The sequence below is a fragment of the Heterodontus francisci genome, chromosome 8 (genome assembly GCF_036365525.1).
Source record: "Heterodontus francisci isolate sHetFra1 chromosome 8, sHetFra1.hap1, whole genome shotgun sequence".
Classification (NCBI taxonomy): Eukaryota; Metazoa; Chordata; class Chondrichthyes; order Heterodontiformes; family Heterodontidae; genus Heterodontus; species Heterodontus francisci.
The window spans coordinates 60387308-60410742 of record NC_090378.1 but is presented as its reverse complement, the minus strand read 5'-3'; the positions used below and the strand labels follow the sequence as shown (position 1 = coordinate 60410742).

General features: G+C 43.3%; 1 protein-coding gene across 1 annotated transcript in view; it reads left to right on the top strand.

The window, feature by feature from the left end:
• Window positions 1-23435, top strand: part of fggy (FGGY carbohydrate kinase domain containing) — a 478711-nt gene that overhangs the window by 212364 nt on the left and 242912 nt on the right. Inside the window, exon 7 of the mRNA XM_068037213.1 lies at window positions 20040-20168. Within this exon, the coding sequence (XP_067893314.1) occupies window positions 20040-20168 (129 nt within the window). The remainder of the gene's footprint in view (window positions 1-20039; window positions 20169-23435) is intronic.

Sequence of the window (23435 nt, the reverse complement as noted above, 5' to 3'; positions counted from 1 at the left end):
GCGACAGAGTTTAAAAGAGCGGGAGAGTGGAGGACCCGGAGAGCGGCAGAATTTAAAAGAGCGGGAGAGAGGAGGACCCGGAGAGCGGCAGAGTTTAAAAGAACGGGAGAGAGGAGGGTCCGGAGAGCGACAGAGTTTAAAAGAGCGGGAGAGAGGAGGACCCGGAGAGCGGCAGAATTTAAAAGAGCGGGAGAGAGGAGGGCCCGGAGAGCGGCAGAGTTTAAAAGAGCGGGAGAGAGGAGGACCCGGAGAGCGGCAGGGTTTAAAAGAACGGGAGAGAGGAGGGTCCGGAGAGCGACAGAGTTTAAAAGAGCGGGAAAGTGAAGGGTCCGGAGAGCGGCCGAGTTTAAAAGAGCGGGAGAGAGGAGGGTCCGGAGAGCGACAGAGTTTAAAAGAGCGGGAGAGAGGACGATCCGGAGAGAGGCAGAGTTTAACAGAGCGGGAGAGAGGAGGGTCCGGAGAGCGGCCGAGTTTAACAGAGCGGGAGAGAGGAGGACCCGGAGAGCGCAGTGTTTAACAGAGCGGGAGAGAGGAGGACCCGGAGAGCGTCAGAATTTAAAAGAGCGGGAGAGAGGAGGACCCGGAGAGCGTCAGAATTTAAAAGAGCGGGAGAGAGGAGGACCTGGAGAGCGGCAGAGTTTAAAAGAGTGGGAAAGAGGAGGACCCGGAGAGCGACAGAGTTTAAAAGAGCGGGAAAGAGGAGGACCCGGAGAGCGACAGAGTTTAAAAGAGCGGGAAAGAGGATGACCCGGAGAGCGGCAGAATTTAAAAGAGCGGGAGAGAGGAGGACCCGGAGAGCGGCAGAGTTTAAAATAGCGGGAGGGAGGAGAACCCGGAGAGCGGCAGGGTTTAAAAGAGCGGGATAGAGGAGAACCCGGAGAGCGGCCGAGTTTAAAAGAGTGGGAGGGAGGAGGACCTGGAGAGCGACCGAGTTTAAAAGAGCGGGAGGGAGGAGAACCCGGAGAGCGGCAGGGTTTAAAAGAGTGGGAGGGAGGAGGACCCGGAGACCGACCGAGTTTAAAAGAGGGGGAGAGAGGAGGACATGGAGAGCGACCGAGTTTAAAAGAGCAGGAGGGAGGAGAACCCGGAGAGCGGAAGTCTTTAAAAGTGCGGGAGAGAGGAGAACCCGGAGAGCGACCGAGTTTAAAAGAGCGGGAGAGAAGAGGGCATGGAGAGCGACCGAGTTTAAAAGAGTGGGAGGGAGGAGAACCCGGAGAGCGACCGAGTTTAAAAGAGCGGGAGAGAGGAGGACATGGAGAGCGACCGAGTTTAAAAGAGTGGGAGGGAGGAGAACTCGGAGAGCGGCAGGGTTTAAAAGGCGGGAGAGAGGAGAACCCGGAGAGCGACCGAGTTTAAAAGAGTGGGAGGGAGGAGGACCCGGAGAGCGGAAGTCTTTAAAAGAGCGTGAGAGAGGAGAACCCGGAGAGCGACCGAATTTAAAAGAGTGGGAGGGAGGAGGACCTGGAGAGCGACCGAGTTTAAAAGAGCGGGAGAGAGGAGGACCCAGAGAGCGACCGAGTTTAAACGAGCGGGAGAGAGGAGAACCTGGAGAGCGGCAGAATTTAAAAGAGCGGGAGAGAGGAGAACCCGGAGAGCAGAAGTCTTTAAAAGAGCGGGAGGGAGGAGGACCCGGAGGGCTCTCCTAGCCATTCCAGTCCACCAGAGCGGAAGGACTGCGTTCTGAGAAGAAAAGTCAGTGTGATATCACAGGAAAACAGGTATTTTGTTGGTTGGTAAGTGTTTTTTCCATTTCACTTGCAAAACCTTGGGTAATTGTCATTAAAGGCCGGCTTGGGTCTTCAAATGAGACACGACCTGAGCCCGACCGTACCCCATTCAACCCCGAGCCTGACCCGGCCCGAGTCCTTCCATTTTCTCCCGTGCGCGACCCAACTCGACTGACCATCAGTTAATTTACCATCTGTTTTCACTTTGTTCCGTACCTGCGCTAGCTTAAAATAACTGTAGCCAACCCACCTTTAATGTCCAAAAATAAATTAACATTCGGGTCACTTACCTGAGGTAGTGATCGAGTGTGTCCAATCCGGCCTGACCCTACCCGAGCCCGAATGCCGGACCTGGAAGTGTGACCATTCCGACCCGAACCCGACACCTGTTGTCGGGTCCCGTCAGGTTCGGGTCAGGTAGCAGGCCTTTAATTGTCGTAATTGGGTTCTATTTGCTAATAGTATAGCTTAATAGATTGGCTGGTGTGTATTTCCTATTAATTAATTAAACAATTAATTAAATATTTAAAACATTGTAAAGATGGCGGTGCCAGTGATGTGTTGAAGCTGCAGTACGTGGGAGCTCGTGGACACCAGTGTGATCTAAGGCAACCACACCTGCAGTAAGTGTCTGCGGCTTGAGGAGCTTCAGCTCAGAGTCAGTGAGCTGGAGGCCGAGCTACAGATACTGTGATGCACCAGGGAGGGGCAGGTTACCTGGACACTTTGTCCCAGAAGGCAGTCACATCCCTTAGAATAAGGTCTTTTGATTTGGTCAGTGGTCAGGGACAGGAGAATGTGGCTGCAGCTGAGGCAGGTAAGGGGTCCCAGATGGCAGGAGTGCAGGAGCCTCAGCCTTTGCAATTGTCCAACAGATTTGAGGTTCATCCAGCTTGTTTGGATGAGAGTGGGGGCTGCAGAGTGGATGAGAAAACTGACCATGGCATCGTGGTACAGCAAGCCATTCAAGTGAGGGGAGCAAAATGGAATGCAGTGATAGTAAGGGACAGGATAGTGAGGCAGATAGACACTGTTCTCAGCAGCAAAGTGCAAGAGTCCAGAAGGTTGTGTCGCCTGCCCGGTGCCAGGGATTAGGACATCTGCTCAGGGCTGGAGAGGAATTTACAGTGGGAGGGGGGGGAATCCAGTCGTCGTGGTCCATGTAGGTTCCAACGGCATAGGCAGGATAAGGAAGGAGGTTCTGCATAGTCAGTATGAGGAGCTAGGCACCAAATTAAGAAGCAGAACCTTAAAGTTAATAATCTCTGGATTATTACCTGAGCCTCGTGCAAATTGGCATAGGGCAAATAAGATTTGAGAAATGAATGCATGGCTCAAAGACTGGTATTGTAATTTTCTTGAATTCCTCCCTCCTTTCCATTTCCTGAATTACAGCTATTTCTGGGATGGTACTTGTATCCTCTATAGTGAAGACCGATGCAAAATACCTGTTCAATTCATCTTCCATCTCCTAATTTTCCCTTATTAATTCCCCAGATTCACTTCCTATAGGACCAATGCTCACTTTGTTAACTCTTCTCTTTTTTAAATATATATTGAAACTCTTACTATCTTTTTATATTTCTAGGTAGCTTTCACTCGTACTCTAATTTTTCCGTCTTTATCAATATTTTAGTCATTCTTTGCTGTCTTTAATATTCTGTCCAATCTTCTGGCCTGCCACCCATCTTTGCACAATTATATCCTTTTAAGTTTGATACTATCTTTAACCTTTTTAGTTAACCACAGATAGTGGGTCCTCCCCTTGGAATTTTTCTTTCTTGTTGGAATGTATCTCTTCTGTATATTCTGAAATATTCCCTTAAATGTCTGCCACTGCATCTGTATTGACGATCTGATTGTTCTTATTTACTTCTATTTCTGCTGTTGGTTCATCTGTTTTGTTTTGAATGCTATGTGCATTCAGATACAGAGCCCTTAGTTTTGTCCTTTTATTATTTTTGTAACATCTAGCCTGGACTGCTGATTTACTCTTTGATTTGTACTCTCTGTCCCTTCCTGTCAAGATCTGTTTCTCATTTCCCATATTAATACCTTTCTCTCTTGCCTTGTCTCTACTCTTTGACTTACCACACCTTCCCAAATTTGATCCCTTTTCCCCACTATTTAGTTTAAAATCCTCTCTACTTCCCTAGTTATGCAGCTCACTAGAACACCAGCCCCGGCGCAGTTCAGCTGTAGACTGTCCAGCCCCCACTTTCCCCAGTACTTGTGCCAAAATGGTTAAACATAGTATCAAACTTAAAAGCATATAATTTTGCAAAGATGGGTGGCAGGCCAGAAGATTGGACAAAATATTAAAGACAGCAAAGAATGACTAAAATATTGATAAAGACAGAAAAATTTGAGTACAAGAGAAAGCTACCTAGAAATATAAAAACAGATAGTAAGAGTTTCAATAGATATTTAAAAATGAGAAGAGTTAACAAAGTGAGCATTGGTCCGATAGAAAGTGAGTCTGGGGGATTAATAAGGGAAAATTAGGACACAGCAGATGAATTTTGCATCGGTCTTCACTATAGAGGATACAAGTACCATCCCAGAAATAGCTATAATTCAGGAAATGGAAGGGAGGGAGGAACTCAAGAAAATTACAATCACTAGGGATGTGGTACTGAACAAATTGTTGGAGCTGTGGGCTGACAAGTCCCTGGGTCTTGATGAACTTCATCCTATGGCCCGAAAAGAAGTGGCTAGTGAAATACTTGATGTAAAAGCAAAATACTGCGGATGCTGGAAATCTGAAATAAAAACAAGAAAAGCTGGAATCACTCAGCAGGTCTGGCAGCATCTGTGAAAAGAGAAGCAGAGTTAACGTTTCGGGTCAGTGACCCTTCTTCGGAACTGACAAATATTAGAAAAGTCACAGGTTATAAGCAAGTGAGGTGGGGGTGTGGCAAGAGATAACAAAGGAGGTCTAGATTGGACCAGGCCACATAGCTGACCAAAAGGTCACGGAGCAAAGGCAAACAATATGTTAATGGTGTGTTGAAAGACAAAGCATTAGTACAGATTGGTGTTAATACACTGAATATTGAACAGCAGCAAGTGCAAACCTGAAAAAAAACAGTGGGTAAGCAAACTGAACAAACTAAGATGAAATGAAATTAATGCAAAAAAAATTGTAAAAAATGTAAAAAAGAATGTAAAAAAAAAGGAAGAAAAAAGAACTAAAAATGAAAGTAAAATGGAGGGCTGTCATGCTCTGAAATTATTGAACTCAATGTTCAGTCCGGCAGGCTGTAGTGTTCCTAATCGGTAGATGAGATGCTGTTCCTCGAGCTTGCGTTGATGTTCACTAGAACACTGCAGCAATCCCAGGACAGAGATGTGAGCATGAGAGCAGGGGGGAGTGTTGAAATGGTAAGCAACCGGAAGCTGAGGGTTTGCACTTGCTGCACTTGCTGCTGTTCAATATTCAGTGTATTAACACCTAATCTGCATTAATGCTTTCTCTTTCAACACACCATTAACATATTGTTTGCCTTTGCTCCGTGACCTTTTGGTCAGCTATGTGGCCTGGTCCAATCTAGACCTCCTTTGTTATCTCTTGCCCCACCCCCACCTCACTTGCTTATAACCTGTGACTTTTCTAATATTTGTCAGTTCCGAAGAAGGGTCACTGACCCGAAACGTTAACTCTGCTTTTCTTTTCACAGATGCTGCCAGACCTGCTGAGTGATTCCAGCATTTCTTGTTTTTATTTCAGATTTCCAGCATCCGCAGTATTTTGCTTTTATTTTAGTGTTTAATTCACTGCCACTTCTCTTCCAGGAATGCCTACCTTGAAGAAGTTCTGCTCTTCTCTCCGACGGGATTTTCGTTTGTCTCTTTTACCTTGTTCACCTTCATTTCTTTCTATTTCCCTCCTGGTGTTTGATAAGGTATCTACCAAAACTCGTTTTCACAGCCACATCTCCTTCCTCAGTGACTGTCTCCGGCTCCGACTTATTCCACGTGGATTCCAACTGCAGTTTCACCCATCATGCTTTGAAACCACCCAGGATCACAGGTATCTCCGAGAAATACAACGTTCCTCGGACTGCTACTCTTGCCGCATCCTAAGATCCACACTCAGTGCTATGTGCCGCCATATGCAGACACTGGACCTCTCTCTCCAGCAGCACTGCCTCACCTTATCTCAAAGCTGTTCTACTCCGCAGTTTCATTTCATCTTTCGTCTCATCCGACGCATTAACAAAAAACTTTTTTTCTTCCTTTCAGGTGTTAAGGAACGCAAGCTCCAGCAGCTGATGGGGACTAATGCCCCTCCAGATCCTCCTTCCGCTTCACTTCCCTCTGACCCCACCCCTTCTGATCTGACCCCTTGCCGTGTATTCACTATACCCTCTGACCTCCCCCTCTCTGATGCTGAGCATTCTGTACTCAGCAAAGGTCTCAGTTTTATCCCCTTACGCCCCCACCTCAATGAATTTCGTGCTCGGCATGACGTTGAGCTCTTCTTCCGTCGCCTCCGCCTCCGGGCTCACTTCTTTGACCAGGAGTCCTCCCCCCGACCAGCAGACCCATTCACCCGCCTTCAGCATTCTCCCTCTACCTGGACGCCTCCCCCTGGCCTCTTACCCGCTCTTGATCTCTTCATTGAAAACTGTCGGCGAGACATTGGTCATCTCAATTTCTCTGCCCCCCTCACTCACTCTAACCTGTCCCCCTCTGAACTTGAGGCACTCCGTTCTCTCAGGTCTAACCCCGACATGGTCATCAAACCTGCAGACAAGGGTGGTGCTGTTGTTGTATGGCATACCGACCTCTACCTTGCAGAAGCTCAACGCCAACTCACGGACACTTCTTCCTACCTCCCTCTGGACCATGACCCCACCACCGAACATCAAGCCACCGTCCAAAGGACTGTCACTGACCTCATCTCCTCTGGAGATCTTCCCTGTACAGCTTCCAACCTCATAGTCCCACAACCCCGGACAGCCCGCTTCTACCTCCTTCCCAAAATCCACAAAAGGGACTGTCCCGGCAGACCCATTGTGTCAGCCTGCTCCTGCCCCACTGAACTTAATTCTTCCGATCTAGACTCTATCTTTTCTCCGCTGGTCCATTCTCTTCCCAACTACATCCGTGACTCTTCTGACGCCCTACGTCATTTTGACAATTTCCAGTTTCCTGGTCCCAACCGCCTCCTCTTCACTATGGACGTCCAATCGCTCTACACCGCCATCCCCCACCAGGATGGTTTGAGGGCTCTCCGCTTCTTCCTGAAACAGAGGCCCAACCAGTCCCCATCCACCACCACCCTCCTCCGCCTGGCTGAACTTGTTCTCACATTGAACAACTTCTCCTTCAACTCCACGCACTTCCTTCAAGTAAAAGGTGTCGCTATGGGTACCCGCATGGGTCCTAGTTATGCCTGTCTTTTTGTGGGATATGTCGAGCATTCTTTGTTCCAGTCCTACTCAGGCCCCCTCCCCCAACTCTTTTTCCGGTACATTGATGACTGTATCGGTGCCGTTTCCTGCTCCCGTCCCGAACTGGAAAACTTTATCAACTTTGCTTCCAATTTCCACCCTTCTCTCACCTTTACATGGTCCTTCTCTGACACTTCCCTTCCCTTCCTCGACTTCTCTGTCTCCATCTCTGGGGATAGGTTGTCTACTAATATCCATTATAAGCCCACCGACTCCCACAGCTACCTCGACGACACTTCTTCACACCCTACCTCCTGTAAGGACTCTATTCCATTCTCCCAGTTTCTCCGTCTCCGACGCATCTGCTCTGATGATGCTACCTTCCATGACGGTTCTTCTGATATGACCTCCTTTTTCCTCAACCGAGGATTTCCCCCCACTGTGGTTGACAGGGCCTTCAACAGGCCCATTCCCCGCACCTCTACCCTCACCCCTTCCCCTCCCTCCCAGAACCGTGACAGGGTTCCCCTTGTCCTCACTTTTCACCCCATCAGCCTCCATATCCAAAGTATCATCCTCCGCCATTTCCGCCACCTCCAGCGTGATGCCACTACCAGTCGCATCTTCCCCTCCCTTCCCCTGTCAGCATTCCGAAGGGATTGTTCCCTCCGCGACACCCTGGTCCACTCCTCCATTACCCCCACCACCTCGTCCCCGTCCCATGGCACCTTTCCCTGCAATCGCAGGAGGTGTAATACCTGCCCATTTACCTCCTCTCTCCTCACTATCCCAGGCCCCAAACACTCCTTTCAGGTGAAGCAGCGATTTACTTGTACTTCTTTCAATGTAGTACACTGTATTCGCTGCTCACAGTGTGGTCTCCTCTACATTGGGGAGACCAAGCGCAGACTGGGTGACCGCTTTGCGGAACATCTCCGCTCAGTCTGCAAGCAGGACCCTGAGCTTCCGGTTGCTTGCCATTTCAACACTCCCCACTGCTCTCATGCTCACATCTCTGTCCTGGGATTGCTGCAGTGTTCCAGTGAACATCAACGCAAGCTCGAGGAACAGCATCTCATCTACCGATTAGGCACACTGCAGCCTGCCGGACTGAACATTGAGTTCAATAATTTCAGAGCATGACAGCCCCCCATTTTACTTTCATTTTTAGTTATTGTTTCTTCCTTTTTTTTTACATTCTTTTTTACATTTTTTACAATTTTGTTTTTGCATTTATTTCATTTCATCTTAGTTTGTTCAGTTTGCTTACCCACTGTTTTTTTTCAGGTTTGCACTTGTTGCTGTTCAATATTCAGTGTATTAACACCTAATCTGTATTAATGCTTTGTCTTTCAACACACCATTAACATATTGTTTGCCTTTGCTCCATGACCTTTTGGTCAGCTATGTGGCCTGGTCCAATCTAGACCTCCTTTGTTAAATACTTGATGTGTTGGTTTTAATTTTCCAAAGTTCCCTAGATTCAGGGAAGGTTCCATTAGATTGGAAAATAGCTAATGTAACTCCTTTATTCAAAAAGGGAGGGAGACAGAAAGAAGGAAACTACAGGCCAGTTAGCTTAACATCTGTCTTGGGGAAAATGTTGGAAGCTATTATTAAAAACATTATAGCAGGGCACTTAGAAAAATTCAAAGTAATCAGGCAGAGTCAACACGGTTTTGTGAAAGGAAAATCGTGTTTAACCAATTTATTTGCGTTCTTTGAAGAAGTAACATGGGCTGTTGATAAAGGGAACCAGTGGATGTACCGTACTTAGATTTCCAGAAGTCATTTGATAAGATGCCACATCTTATTATAGATTATAAAAGCTCAAGGTGTAGGGGGTAACATATTGGCATGGATAGAAGATTGGCTAGCTAACAGGAAACAGAGAGTAGGCATAAATGGATCATTTTGGCCAGATGTAACAAGTGGTGTGCCACAGGGATCTGTGTTGGGGCCTCAACTTTTTATAATTTATATAAATGACTTGGATGAAGAGACCAAAGGAACGATTGCTAAATTTGCTGATGACACAAAGATAGGTAGGAAAGTAAATTGTGAAGAGGAAATAAGGAGGCGACAAAGGGATATAGATAGGTTAGGTGAGTGGGCAAAGATATGGCAAATGGAGTATAATGTGGGAAAATGTACAATTGTCCATTTTGACAGGAAGAATAAAAATGAAACATATTATCTAAGTGGTGAGAGATTGCAGAGTTCTAAGATGCAGAGGGATCTGGGACCTTGTGCATGAATTGCAAAAGGTTAGTATGCAGGTACGGCAAGTAATTAGGAAAGCTAATAGAATGTTATTGTTTATTGCAAGGGGAATCGAATACAGAAGTAAGGAGGTTATGCTTTAGTTATACAGGACAGTGGTGAGACTACATCTGGAGTTCTTCTTCTTCTTTGGCCTCCTTATCTCGAGAGACAATGGGTAAGCACCTGGAGGTGGTCAGTGGTTTGTGGAGCAGCGCCTGGAGTGGCTATCAAGGCCAATACTAGAGTGACAGGCTCTTCCACAAGTGCTGCAGAAAAATTTGTTTGTCGGGGCTGTTACACAGTTGGCTCTCCCCTTGCGCTTTTGTCTTTTTTCCTGCCAACTGCTAAGTCTTTTATGACATCTGGAGTACTGTGTACAGTATTGGTCTCCTTATTTAAGGAAGGATGTAAATGCTTTGGAAGCAGTTCAGAGAAGGTTTACTAGATTAATACCTGGAATGGGCAGCTTGTCTTATAAGGAAAGGCTGGACAGGCTAGGCTTGTATCCACTGGAATTTAGACGAGTAAGAGGTGACTTGATCGAAACATAAGATCCTGAGGGGTCTTGACTGGGTGGATGTGGAAAGAATGTTCCCTCTTGTGGAAGAATCTAGAACTAGGAGTCACTATTTAAAAATAAGGGGTCGCCCATTTAAGACAGAGATGAGGAGAAACTTTTCTCTCAGAGGGTCGTGAATCCTTGGAACTCTCTTCTTCAAAAGGCAATGGAAGCAGAGTCTTTAAATATTTTTAAGGTTCTTGATAAGCAAGGGGGTGAAAGGTTATCTATCGGGTGTAGGCGGGAATGTGAAGTTGAGGTTATAAACAAATCAGCCAAGATCTTATTGAATGGCGGAGCAAGCTCGCGGGGCCGAGTGACCTATTCCTGCTCTAGTTCGTATGTTCGTATTGCTGTGTAAAGAGCTGGCATGGATTCTATGGGCTGAATGGCTTCCTTCTGTGTCGTAATGACTCTATGACTACTTATCATTTGTTGAATTATTTTGGCCCTCCAGGCAGAAATTATGGAAGTATTGAAGGTCTCATTTTCCAAACACTGTATGATTCCTTTAAAAAGGAATTAATCTTTTGAAAACAACTTATCGTTGCCTTTTGCTTCTTTCTCTGGTCCTTTGAAACAAAGCAATTCTGTTTTTGTGTTGTGCTCAACCAAAACCTAATCATTTACCAAAAGAATTAATGCACAGTGGCGCAGTGGTTAGCACTGCAGCCTCACAGCTCCAGTGACCCGGGTTCAATTCTGGATACTGCCTGTGTGGAGTTTGCAAGTTCTCTCTGTGTCTGCGTGGGTTTCCTCCGGGTGCTCTGGTTTCCCCCCACAAGCCAAAAGACTTGCAGGTTGGTAGGTAAATTGGCCATTATAAATTGCCCCTAGTATAGGTAGGTGGTAGGGAAATATAGGGACAGGTGGGGATGTGGTAGGAATATGGGATTAGTGTAGGATTAGTATAAATGGGTGGTTGATGGTTGGCACAGACTCGGTGGGCCGAAGGGCCTGTTTCAGTGCTGTATCTCTAAAACTAAAATAAAATCATTCTGGAATAGTACTTCTGTATAGTAAATAAACACTAAGCTGGGGAAAGCACTGTAACCACTGAAACATTCATGAGCTGTATTCCATAAAAGTATATTTTCGGAGCACTGAGTTGCTTCATTCACTTTTGGGATTCGATCCAACCCAGACAGATGGGGTGAAACTCTTTCAGGCAGCTGTTGAAGCCCCAAGTGACATTTGTTTGTGCAGTCTGAAACAAGACTAGTGTATCTGACTTCACAGCACAACCTGCTTTCCAATTCTGTACAATTGGCACTGATTCAGCGAAACAGTATGAGAAATGGGGAGAGCCAGTATATGCGCTGTGGGAGCTGTTCTTCTGAGAGTCAAATTTACACAGCTTGGTAGAGAGATTATAAAGGTTGCTGTTGTTAGGACCGGGTGAGGAAGGGGTCTCAGGCTCCCCTCTTGCCCCTTTCCTGGTTTGGCTGTAACAGGGTTTATCTTTTAAAACACGGTGATTTTTAGCTTTTCACCTCAGTGAGCCCTTGTTCACTGCACTCTCATTACAATTGCAAATGAACCAACCAGACAGGTTTTCTTCGGTTTAAACAAGAAAGGAAGATGTATGTTTATTAACCTTATCACTCGAACCCGGTTAAAATTACTAAAATGCGTGACACCACCTGCTCACATTCATACGAGAGAAACACACACACAAATAAATACAGAGGGGAAAAAAGAATTAGGGGGGTGGCGGTGGTTGATGTAGAGTTGGCAATAAATGGAATACAGGTACTGTCTTTTGTGTTCTTGATGTAATGTCCTTGATTGAAATTGAGGTCTTGGAGGTCTTGCTGGGGCCCTGTGCACAATTTCAGACTTGTTTCTCTGGTACCAGAAGACTGAAGATATGCTTTGTCTGCAGTCTTGCAGTTTATGCTGCTACCGTGGGTTCCCTGGGACTTTGCTGGAGAGAGAGACAGAGAGAGAGAGAGAGATTGTCTCCTTGGTTTTAAATTGCAGTCTGTTCCTTTTTGTGAGATACAATCCAAAAAAAATCCCAGTCTGGGCAGCAGGTAGGTCATGTGACCATCACTGTTTGAAACAGCCACTTCTTGGAGAGTGGTTGGATTTCAGAGCCTTCCAGACACACTCGGTGGGGGGTTGGAGTTTTGTCTCTTACAAAGTCAAAAGCTGTCGGTGTCCTTTGATCATCACCATTTCCCAGACCAATCTTGTTAATTGAATCAAGGAGCACCCCCATTGTCTCTGCATTCATGTCTTTCAGAATGCAAATATGCAACCATGTTTTCAGACACTCAGTTCTGTTTTTTTAACCAAGTTCTTTGCAATATCCAGTAAAAAGTTTCAAGTAGTGTCTCATATGACAAACATAATATGTTTCCATTTGGCAGGTGTGATTTCTGTCTCACTCTCTATTGGATCATTACTGTATTGTGCTTGATTTATGCTTTGCTGATCCTTTCATTGAGTTTTTTTTTAAAGAAACATGCTGTCTGATTCCCTAATTGGGTGCTCCTGGCAAGAAGTGGTCAATTAAGGTTAAAGCCCTATAAGGTTCTGAAATTACACTCGCATACTAATAAATAAGCACTCAATGCATTTCTCTGAAATTGCTCTCTGCTATCTTTATGGTGGCATTAACCTCTTTATTTTAAAATGGTTAAGCATTTGTCTCCTACTACATAAACACTCTAATTCTATTTGATTCTGTAACTGTTAGACTGAATCTGCAGATGCATTTTTCTAATGTTCTGCCCTTCATTCCTACAAGTGGTAACTGATGCTGAGATCTGTTTCCACAGGTGCTGGCTTCCCTGCGGCATCTTGTCCAAATGCTTCTGTACAAGAGTGAATCTAGCAAGTTGCATAGGTAATCATGCAAGGCAGCAGAGCCATCCGCAGGTCTGTCCTCAGCTCAACATTTACATACATGCTCTCTTGCAGCAATTACTGGTTACCAATCATGAGCAAGAGTTCATTGCTAACCCAGAACATTGAGAACAATTGCAGTGTCCACCACTGCCCTCGTTGAAATTAGCTGTCTCGGCATAGACCAGGTATCACAGAACCTTTTTGGTCTGCACACCAGGCATTGCATTTATCCACTGAGGCATTTAGGAAAGCCTGCACAAATACTTTTCTATGCTTTTACCCAGTGAGCCATTTCTGTGGCATTGTGTACATGTGAGTGAAGCATTTCTGTAACAGGTTATTAATCTTAGCATTATATTGTCTGAATAAAAACTGGAGCTGATTGAGATGATACTTTCTGTTTTTATTATTTGTTCTTAAGGTCCCTAATGTCTTACCTCCATTAAGATAGGGGGCAGGCAGGCTGTACCTTGATGACATATTTAAATTGATCTCTAAGAATAGTTGTTAAGGTAACCCCTTGTTTGCATTCTCACCATGGAACTTAGTGCACTGGAAGCTTGTATTAGGAACTTTTACGGGGAGGTCAACCAGACCCCAAGGGATTTTTCCAGTAAGCAGAAAATCCTACTAATGCCCAGCCCAGTGCACAAATCTCTGCAGTAGGAGCGTGAATTCAGAATTTTTTTTCCCAGATCTGAAGTTTTAAGTGCCTCCACTCAGCACATCCTCCAAGCAAACCTAGCAGAGATCAGGTTTGCAGAACAGAGCCAGGTCCTCACCTGCAATGAAACTGTATGCACCATATATGTGAGTGAAGAGATTTTGTTGCTGACATTGTTTAATTGAGGGGTACAACCCCCTAGTTTGCATTGGTATTAACTCACTATTTAGTTTTGTAACCTTAGAACACAAAAATATTCCCCTCTTCCAGTTTGTTCTGCCAGTTTGAAGATATTTTATTATCTCACATTGTTTGTGGTGGATACATATCTCTGTTGCCATGGAAAAACCCACAACTGTTTAAGTTGGGGGCGGAGTCTTGAAGGTAAAGCACCTTAAACTGGAGTGTTGCCAGCTTGATGCAGTTGTTTTTCTCTTACAGGGAGCATAATTTTACCATTTTGCTATTGTACAATTTAGAAGCATTTTTTTATGAGAGGGACATTGTAACTACCAAAATAAATCTTGTTTTTATTTTGTTCACTTGAGCATAATATGTTAGGTTAGTTTATCAAAACGTACTTGTGTATATATGTGTTTAGAATCACTGGAGTTAAGGAATTCTGGCTCAAATATTTAATGGTGCTGCACTATATTTTAGATGCAAAATGGGCATCTAAACATCCAATATGGTAGTATCAGCAACGTGCTCATTACACAGTGAGGACTGGATTTTGTGCCCATGGCGGGGCTCCTGGCCCCGGGCCAAAATGGCAGGGGTAATTCCACCTCGGCAAGCTGTACCACACCACCACCCCCCACTCCCCCGGGAGTGATTCTACGATGCTGAGCCAATTAACAGCCCGGCGCTGGAATCCCCGTCCCTTTAAAGATGAGGATCGCACCTCCACGTGCTGCCAGCCAATCACAGGGCATTGTTTTGTTGTATCTCAGTCACAGTTCAATGTCTAAAACCCTGGTACAATCTCTCAGGTATGGAGTTCAAGGCCACTTCCAGTCACTGCCTACTTGTAGTTTAAAGGGGTTCCAAGTAGGATCCTTCTTCTTCCACTAGAACAGATGGAATCTCTCTCTCTATGGCTCTCTGTCTTTGTCTGTGCAGCATATACTTTTATGAAGCTCCTTATCAGACCCCTGGTTTCTGTCATGTGACTATGGTTTCTCTTTACCATTGTCCTCATAAATGGTGTCCGATGGTGAGGCCATTGTTAGACAATGGGATCTGGATGTCACCCATCTTCATTCCATTTTGATAAAGTGGAGTTTTTTCACACCCATTCATTTGAGCTGGAATTTGGAGACAGCATGTCTGCCATGCCAATGTTTGCCAATTTGTTGAAGCGAGGTAGCCATTAACACAGAATGGGCCATTGACACTTTAATGCTTTCTCCAAGGCTGATCAAGACATGAAGATTGACTTAGGGTTCTTGTAGTTTCCATGTGTATTGGTAGTACAGGATAAGGTCACCTGACCTCTCAACTCCATCTTGTTTTTCAGGAAAGTGTCCGTTTTGTGTTTGATTCATAAGTTCATGATTTATTTTATAATTCCTCCTTGCATGTGACACTCTAAAGCACAACAAGATCCTTATGATGCATGTAAGAGAAGCTTGACCAATGACACAGTACTTGTTCATTACGTCACAAATTGTGACCTGAATCTAACATGTGACACTTCAAACTATGGAATTGGAGCAGTGATCAGTCATGTCATAGAAGAAGGTCAAGAGAAGCATTTGTGTCGCGTACCCTGACCAAGAGCGAACGTAACTACACACAGATAGAAAAGGAAGTGCTCGTAATCATTTTTGTAATCAAAAGGTTTCACCAGTTTTTGTTGGATAGAAAGTTCACATTAGTAACAGATCATAAAGCCCGAATATCTATTCTGGGACCAATGTCTACAATACCAATGATGGCAGTGTCAAGAATGCAGCGGTGGGCTGTATTTCTCTCACAGTACAACTACAAACATTGAATATCGCAGTTTGAAAGAAAATGTTATCGCTGATGCACTGTCGCATTTGCCACATAAGGACTCAGACGTATGCTGTGAATGTGCAATCTTCGTAATAGCGGTAGTAGATGGTGACTTTCTAATCAATGCAACTGAAATTGCAGCTGAAACTCAGAAAGACTCAGTGTTGAAAAAAGTCTACAAACAGACATTGAATAGTTGTACAGAATTTGAGCAGTGTACTGATGAGGAACTGAAACTGTTCCACAAACAGCACAATGAATTGTCATGTGAACAGGGCTGCATTAAGTGGGGCCACAGAGTGGTGTTACCTAGTTCTTTGAGAGATAGGCTTCTGGCAGAACTCCATATTGAACACACTGGAATATGAAATCCATAGCAAGAAGTTTTGTTTACTGGCCTGGTCGAGACAGTGACCTAGAATCATTGGTTAGCAAATGTGCTATCTGCCAAAACTGTAGAAATAAGCCACCTATAACCCCTTTACAATCATGGCCATGGCCGACACGACCATTTCAAAGAGCTCATGAAGACTTCTGTGAGAAGGAAAAGACAATGCTTTGGTACTCATCGATAGCCACTCGAAATGGATCAAAGTCAAGCACATGGGTCAAAATACCAATGCTGAATGAACAATAGACAAGTAAAAGCAAAATAAAAGCAAAATACTGCAGATACTGGAAGATCCATTCAGATGAAAGGTCACAGACTTGAAATGTTAACTCTGCTTCTCTCTCCACAGATGCTGTCAGGCCTGCTGAGTATTTCCAACATTTTCTATTTTTATTATTTAGAATAGACAAGTTAAGGTTTACTTTTGTTTGTCATGGTTTACCAGAGGAGCTGGTCTCAGATAATGGTCTTCAATTTCGTTCTGCTCTATTCGAAAACTTCATGAAGAAAAATGGTATCAAAGATACACTCACTCCTCCTTACCATCCGGCATCAAATGAAGCAGCTGAAAGTTCTGTTAGGATAGTTAAAGAAACACTCAAGAAACAAGTGCTGCATGGCTGTTCAAATTTCAGTATGAAATAACGGTTGGCTAATTTCCTGCTGAAGTAAAGAACAACCTCACACTCCACTACAGGGTATACAACTGCTGAGCTTTTGATGAAGAGAAGGTTAAATAAATTTTTGAATCTGGTCCTACCAAACCTGACAGCTAAAGTTAACACAAACACTTCAAACAAAAATGGTATTATGACTCAAACAAGAGAGAATGCAATTTCAGGCAAAATAAGCATTTTCTTTTTGTTTTGAGTTCCCCTCACAAGTCATACAAGTGGGATGTGGGAAATGTAGGAGTGCGCAGAACCAAAAGATGCTTTGTTGCAATTGACGGAAAGGTGAGAAGCGTTCGTGTAGATCGCATGTTCCCATCAAGGGATGAATCAAAACATGAGCACAATCTGCTTGATCGTGAGCTCATGCCAGAGTTTGAACCAGTTCAGACTTCAGTGTTTAAAGTACCAATTTCTGAGAAAGAGACAAGATCTTATTTAAGGACTGAATCAAAACCAAGCAGTCCAAAACCAGTAAGGAGATCAGAAAGACTATGTAACCCAGTTATCAGACTTGATTTGTAGATATAGTTAACTGTAGAGAAACAAAAAGAAAAATACTTTTCCTTTGAATGAGGAAGCAGTGTAATGTATTTGTATATTATGCTAACGATATGACATAATCTCACGATGACATCATGACGTAAATAAACACTTCCTTAAACTGGCCGTGCCTGGTGTCCAGTTTTTTGCTAGTGCCACCTGAATATATTACACTTACCTGCTTCTGGTCACTTCCAGTTTCTCTCCCAGTCACCCCTGCTTCCTGATTGCTCACCCACCTCTCCCAGGACCAATCAGAGGGCCGCAGCTGGCAACCTTGCAGCTCGAAATTGAACTCCTCTTCACTGGCGAGCTATGTGGGGATGCATTGCAGTTGTCTGTAAATCACTGATCTCATATAAATAGAGCCCGAGGCACAATATCAGGTTTACACATTCTGGTGCAGGGACTGTGCCTGGTATCCAGTTCGTTCTTGGCCATAATGTTTGTTACATAAAAGTTATATAATCTGTGAAATTGTGACATATTTCTTAAATAATCACTGGAGCTTCCCTAACACAATAATTTAAATGATAAAGCTTATTTTGAAAATTTGCTTTGATGGATAGAATCACATCTCTTTAACTTCATATAGTTTCCCTGACTTGTCGCTGTGCTTCTGTAAATTCCCCAGAAGTGTAGCAGAAACCTTGTTGATACTTTTCCAAACTAACTTTAGAAGGATTTAGTTGTATCAGAAATATTATCAATGAAAGTAAACAACAAAGAAATCTTGACGAGGAACCTCCTCTGCCTTTAACGCAAAAATAAAATCTCTTATGTTTTCTAAATTTTGTTCTACTTTGTTAAGGACAAATCCCACTTAAAACAAAATCATTGCTCCCTTTCCTGAAGGCATTGAGCCTTTGCAAAGATACTGTTACATGTGTGCTGGGGACCTTCCATTAACCTGCCCAAGTATCCAATCTTCATCTGCGAGCCTTTTGTCAACTGAGTCTTTGACTGTGGATGCGATTGCAGCCAATTCCAATCATACCTCTTACCCAAGAACTGTAACTCATCAAACTCACTTCACTGGGGCTACTTAGGACCAGAGAAAGGAGATTTTCATGCCGATGCGAAAGATCAAATGCACATTATATGGTAGAAAGGATACCGTTCTAACATTGCACTGTCCAATACCACTAGGTTGCATCAATTTTACATCATTTAATGAGGAATGAACTAGCTCCAGATTAAACAAATACCCTTCTCTTCTGCCATCAGAGGCAGAGAAAAAGAAAAAGTAAAAGTTATGTGTAATATAGAGGAAAAACACAGGGGAAGTATTCAAATAAAATTATTGGAAAGAACAAGAAAAAAAATCACACGAAACTGACAGCTCTATTTAAATGGCAGCATTTCCTTTGATCACTTAACAAGAAATGTTATTTCCATATTGAATTAATTTCATCCAACCAGACATACTGAGTGCTTTTCCAGTTACCTAAACAAATATTCTGGGTAACATGAAAGTCCATCAAGACGAACTATGAGTAGTAATCTAAACCACAAAATAAAGCTTATTGCCAAGTATATATAGCCATGAGGAACATTTTAATTCATTCTTGGGATGTGGGTGTCCCTGGCAAGGCTGGCATTTATTGCCCATCCCTAGTTTCCCTCAGAAGGTGATGATAGGCCGCCTTCTTGAACCACTGCAGTCCATGTAGCAGTCTGATATAGCTGAGTGGCTTGCTAGGCTACTTAAAAATTAACTACATTGGTGTGGAGCTGGAGTCACATGTAGGCCAGATTAGGGAATGATGATAGGTTTCCTTCCCTAAAGGACCTTAGTGAACCAGTTGGGTTTTTAGGACAATTCGATAACTTCATGGTTACTTTAACTGAAAACAGATTTTTTTATTTCAAGATTTTTGTTTAAATTGAATTTGAATTCTCAAACTGCCATGGTGGGATTTGAACTCACATTCTCTGGATTATTAGTCCAGTAACATAATATACTACATGCAATGCTGTTTTTAGTTTATTATTAAGGAATTACATTAACTTCTTATCTTTTAAGGAATTAACTTATTTAAATAACTTCAAAAATGTATTGTCATTAAGCCAGATATTCTGGTATTGAGACTGTCATCTGTGCTGGGCTTCACTGATGCTTAAGTGGATAAATGCTCCTTGTCATGTAGTACTCGCCAAACAGACCCAGAAGGGTCCATGAGTGATTCATTGCCTGTTAGTGGGCAAGCCACAATTGGACCAGGCTAGTGGGAAAATAAATCAACCAGACTTTCTGCACCCAATAGCTATCTGTGACTCATGATCCAAAGTGCACATGTGTGTATGCTTGGCAAGGACAAAATGAAATTTGGTTATGATGTTGTATGCAGATGAATAGTCAGACTATCACTGTCTCAGCTCACATGTGAACAATGCCACTTGTGTGAAAGATGCAAGGGCTGTTGTATTGTGAAACTATGCCCCAATATGAAGCACTGCCTTCAGTCAATAAAGGAAAAATTGAAACAAAAATCTAAAGCTAGCATAAGTTTTATGATTTAGTGCTCCCAGTGCAGAGCTTCGAGTGTTGGGTGTGCATATCGTGAGTTTGGTTGAGGACATTAGCTTGCTCAATTCACAGCCCGCAAGATTTTTCACCCAATAATTTTATTCTCTGTCCCAGGTGTGCTGAATCATATAATTTACCATACTGGGCATGATATATTTATAAAGTATTCATGTTCTTTAATAAAAAAGAATGTGCCACAAGAGAGGACTAATAATGCCTGCAGGGAATGCAATTGTGTTGCAAATCACCCCAGGATTTCACAGGTTAAGGGAGCTTTTGCTCAAAGTAAGCAGGTATTAGTTTTCAATTATTCATTTCAGAGGTATTTACGTCGGCAAGTTTCAGTACCTTGTCTAAAGGAACCTGTTTCAGGTCCACATGAATGCAATGTTTGTTCTATAGGCTAACAGTTTTCTTTTTCTGTCTGATTCAGGGAACCATGTGTTGTCTCCTGGCAGCTGTGTGGGAAATGGCTTGACATCAGTCGCTGCTCAAGAGCTGGGACTACCTAATGGAATTGCTGTGGCAGTATCTCTGATTGATGCCCATGCAGGAGGTTTAGGTACTCTGGGGGAAAAGTGGATGGGAGCAAGACAGTGAATGATTTCAATAATATTTTATATAAAGTTATTTTACTTTGATCGTTTCCTTGGCACATTTTTCATGAATCTTAGGGAAATTTCTTTCCAAATTACTTTTATTTGTTCTTTTTAAATTAATAATACACAATTTAATGGCAGTACTTGTAAAAAGAAATAAGTTGCAAATGCTGGATATCAGAAATAAAATCAGAAATGCTGGGAACACACAAAAGGCCCTTTACCATCTGTATAAAATAAAATTAATTTTTGAGGTATTATCCTTCATCAGAACTGGAGGGCTGAAGAAGAATCTGCACTGGAAAAATCTACCAGGGTCCCTGCTTAATATCTAGTGGCTGCTGCTGTAAAATGCACTTTGTGTGCATATTTGGTGAAGATAGTATTCTCCTTAGTTCAGATATGATCTGTGGTCGAATAGCATACAAGCACTCACTAGGCTCACACAATTGTATGGGGGCAAAGTACTAAAGGGAAACCATCATTCATGGTACTATACCTCAACATAAGTCAGTGGGGGAGAGGAAAAAGGAGAAAAAAATCAGTTTGCTTTGCTTCTTGTGTACCTGTCCTTTATCTTTGAAACTTCCTCATGTTCAGCCTATCCCTAAGGAAAGAAGTCCCTCTTATCCTTAGAACTAGTGCCCAAATACTCTTACCTTTGTACTTTCTAAAGTCATGGAAGATGTTGTTAGCTCTTGAATTATTTATCACCCTGAAAGTTCATGATTAGCAGTATAGATTCTGAGATGGTTGTTCCACTAGTGATCTTGTTGCCATAGAGTGATTGTGTGGAGTGGACTGTTGGGAATGGTAACAGAAACAAAAGGCTTAGAGTCATTTAAGAATCACTCTGACACTGTGATGAGAGGGTCTGTAGGTTTTTTCCGAACGAAAGAGCTAGAATGGGAGGTATAATCTTCCTCATCTTGTTGAATGAGTATCCACGTACTTGTGTGTGTGTGTTTATACGTGTTATATACTTCTGGAGATTCTTGAACACTTTGATGAACTATTTTTTATCACCTTGGCAAGCTTCAAAGCCTGTAACACATGCACTTTTAACCAGTCACCATCATATGACCTTGCACCAACCTATCATAATGCAATCCAGTTTCCTCTTAAACTAAAAGCAAAATACTGCGGATGCTGGAAATCTGAAATAAAAACAAGAAATGCTGGAAATACTCAGCAGGTCTGGCAGCATCTGTGGAGAGAGAAGCAGAGTTAACGTTTCGGGTCAGTGACCCTTGTCTTTCAACACACCATTAACATATTGTTTGCCTTTGCTCCATGACCTTCTGGTCAGCTATTCTGTGGCCTTGTCCAATCTACACCTTCTCCTTTGTTATCTCTTGCCCCACCCCCACTTTACTTGCTTATAACCTTTCACATTTCTAATATTTGCCAGTTCCGAAGAAGGGTCACTGACCCGAAACGTTAACTCTGCATCTCTCTCCACAGATGCTGCCAGACCTGCTGAGTATTTCCAGCATTTCTTGTTTTTATTCCTCTTAAACTGCTCCATGTGTTTTACATATATTAGGTAGCTCACCTTTCGACAGTTCTTCCAATAATTCAGAGGTTCTTTATGGTTCCTATTGTCCCTACTCTGTTCCTTCTCCAGATTATGGCCTCTGTCAGTTGGCTTACAACTCAGTCTACTCCTTTGCAGATGATTCTACTCTACAGTTGTCTATTTCTTTCACATTTTGTGCACTTCGACAATGTGCCAAAGTAAAAAAATGGAAAATTGGAGAGATTGGAGAGCCGGCTTCCAATTCACCACTGCCCATTTTGTACTATCAACAAGAGAAATTTATACCCAAACAGGTTCAGGTCCAAAACACCTCATGGCATATGATTGCTGCACCAATACCCAACAATCCATATTTACAAAACACTGCATTGCTACCTCATATGTCAAAAAAGAGCTGGCCTGGTGCCTCATACACTGCAGAGGCAGTGCCAATCTATATCCTCTTCAGCAGCCTGACAACTTCCAAGTCTTGGACAGTTTTTCCCAAAACTGTGAAGATCACTACAGCAATAAGTTTCCATGTAACAGGATCCTTCCAGGTCACCACAAGGGACATCTGCTAGATAATCCAGACTGCTGTTTATTCCTGTATAAAGCAAGCGAATTATCCCATATTTGCAGGAAACACCTTCATAACTTTCCCAGTGGAAAGGAGATACTAACCGGAGAGGGTACAGAACATTTGCCATCTGACAAGGCTTCATTCAGGGTGTTATGGATGGAACCCATGTGGCTGTCAAAGCTCCATACTTTAAATCCAGGAAGGAGATCCACTCTTTTAAATGCGCAGACCATTTAAACCACTGAAAATATTTTTGCACACATCAACCCGTTATCTAGGGAGTAGCCATGATGCTTTAATTCTGCAGTAATCCACGATGCCTGCATTATTTGACGTTTTTTAGAGAATAACCAGATGGCTGTTGGCAGACCAGGACTGCTCTTTGTAGCTTTGGTTCATGACCCCAGTTGGAAAACCCCCACACAGCAGCAGACTGCAGATACAATGATGCCCATTGTTCGCACACCATAGTGATGCTACTGCAGTAATTCTGTTGTTCAGGCTATTGTGGGAGAGGAGCTGCTCCAATCAAAGTTTCTAAAATCATCATCATATGCTGCACATTAGACTATTTGGCCATTCAAAGGCAAGTGAGCATGGAGTGAGAGAAGACCAGACTCAAGGTGCACAGGAAGAGGATGAAGACGAGGATAACATGGACGGATATAACGTACAGATGTGAAAATTGGTCTGGAATATTAATAGAGAACTACTCCCAGTAATGGCTACTTCTTGTCATTCACAAGCTTTACTTTCCAAACGAACTTCCTCATATTGTTTCCCCAATATCACACAGTACCTCCACTGAAGTGTCATCTTTCACCCTTTCCCACACTTATTACCTTTCCGTGGCTCTGCCAATAGACGCAGTTCATGCAGAAGGATAAAAAATCTCTATATTTAATTCGTGCCATTTAAATAGTTGATGTGTTTTCAGTGCTACACCTGACAACGTAGTAGCTGCTAACTTCTTCCCATTCTTATATACTTCTCCAACTTTGTGGGGTCCGCAGCAATGGAAAAAGGTTTGGCCACCCGAATACAAAGCTGCTCAATGGATCCTTGTCATAATCTGTCTGCAGTGCTAACATTTCAACTAGGTGACCAATGGACTCATCAGAGTAGTCC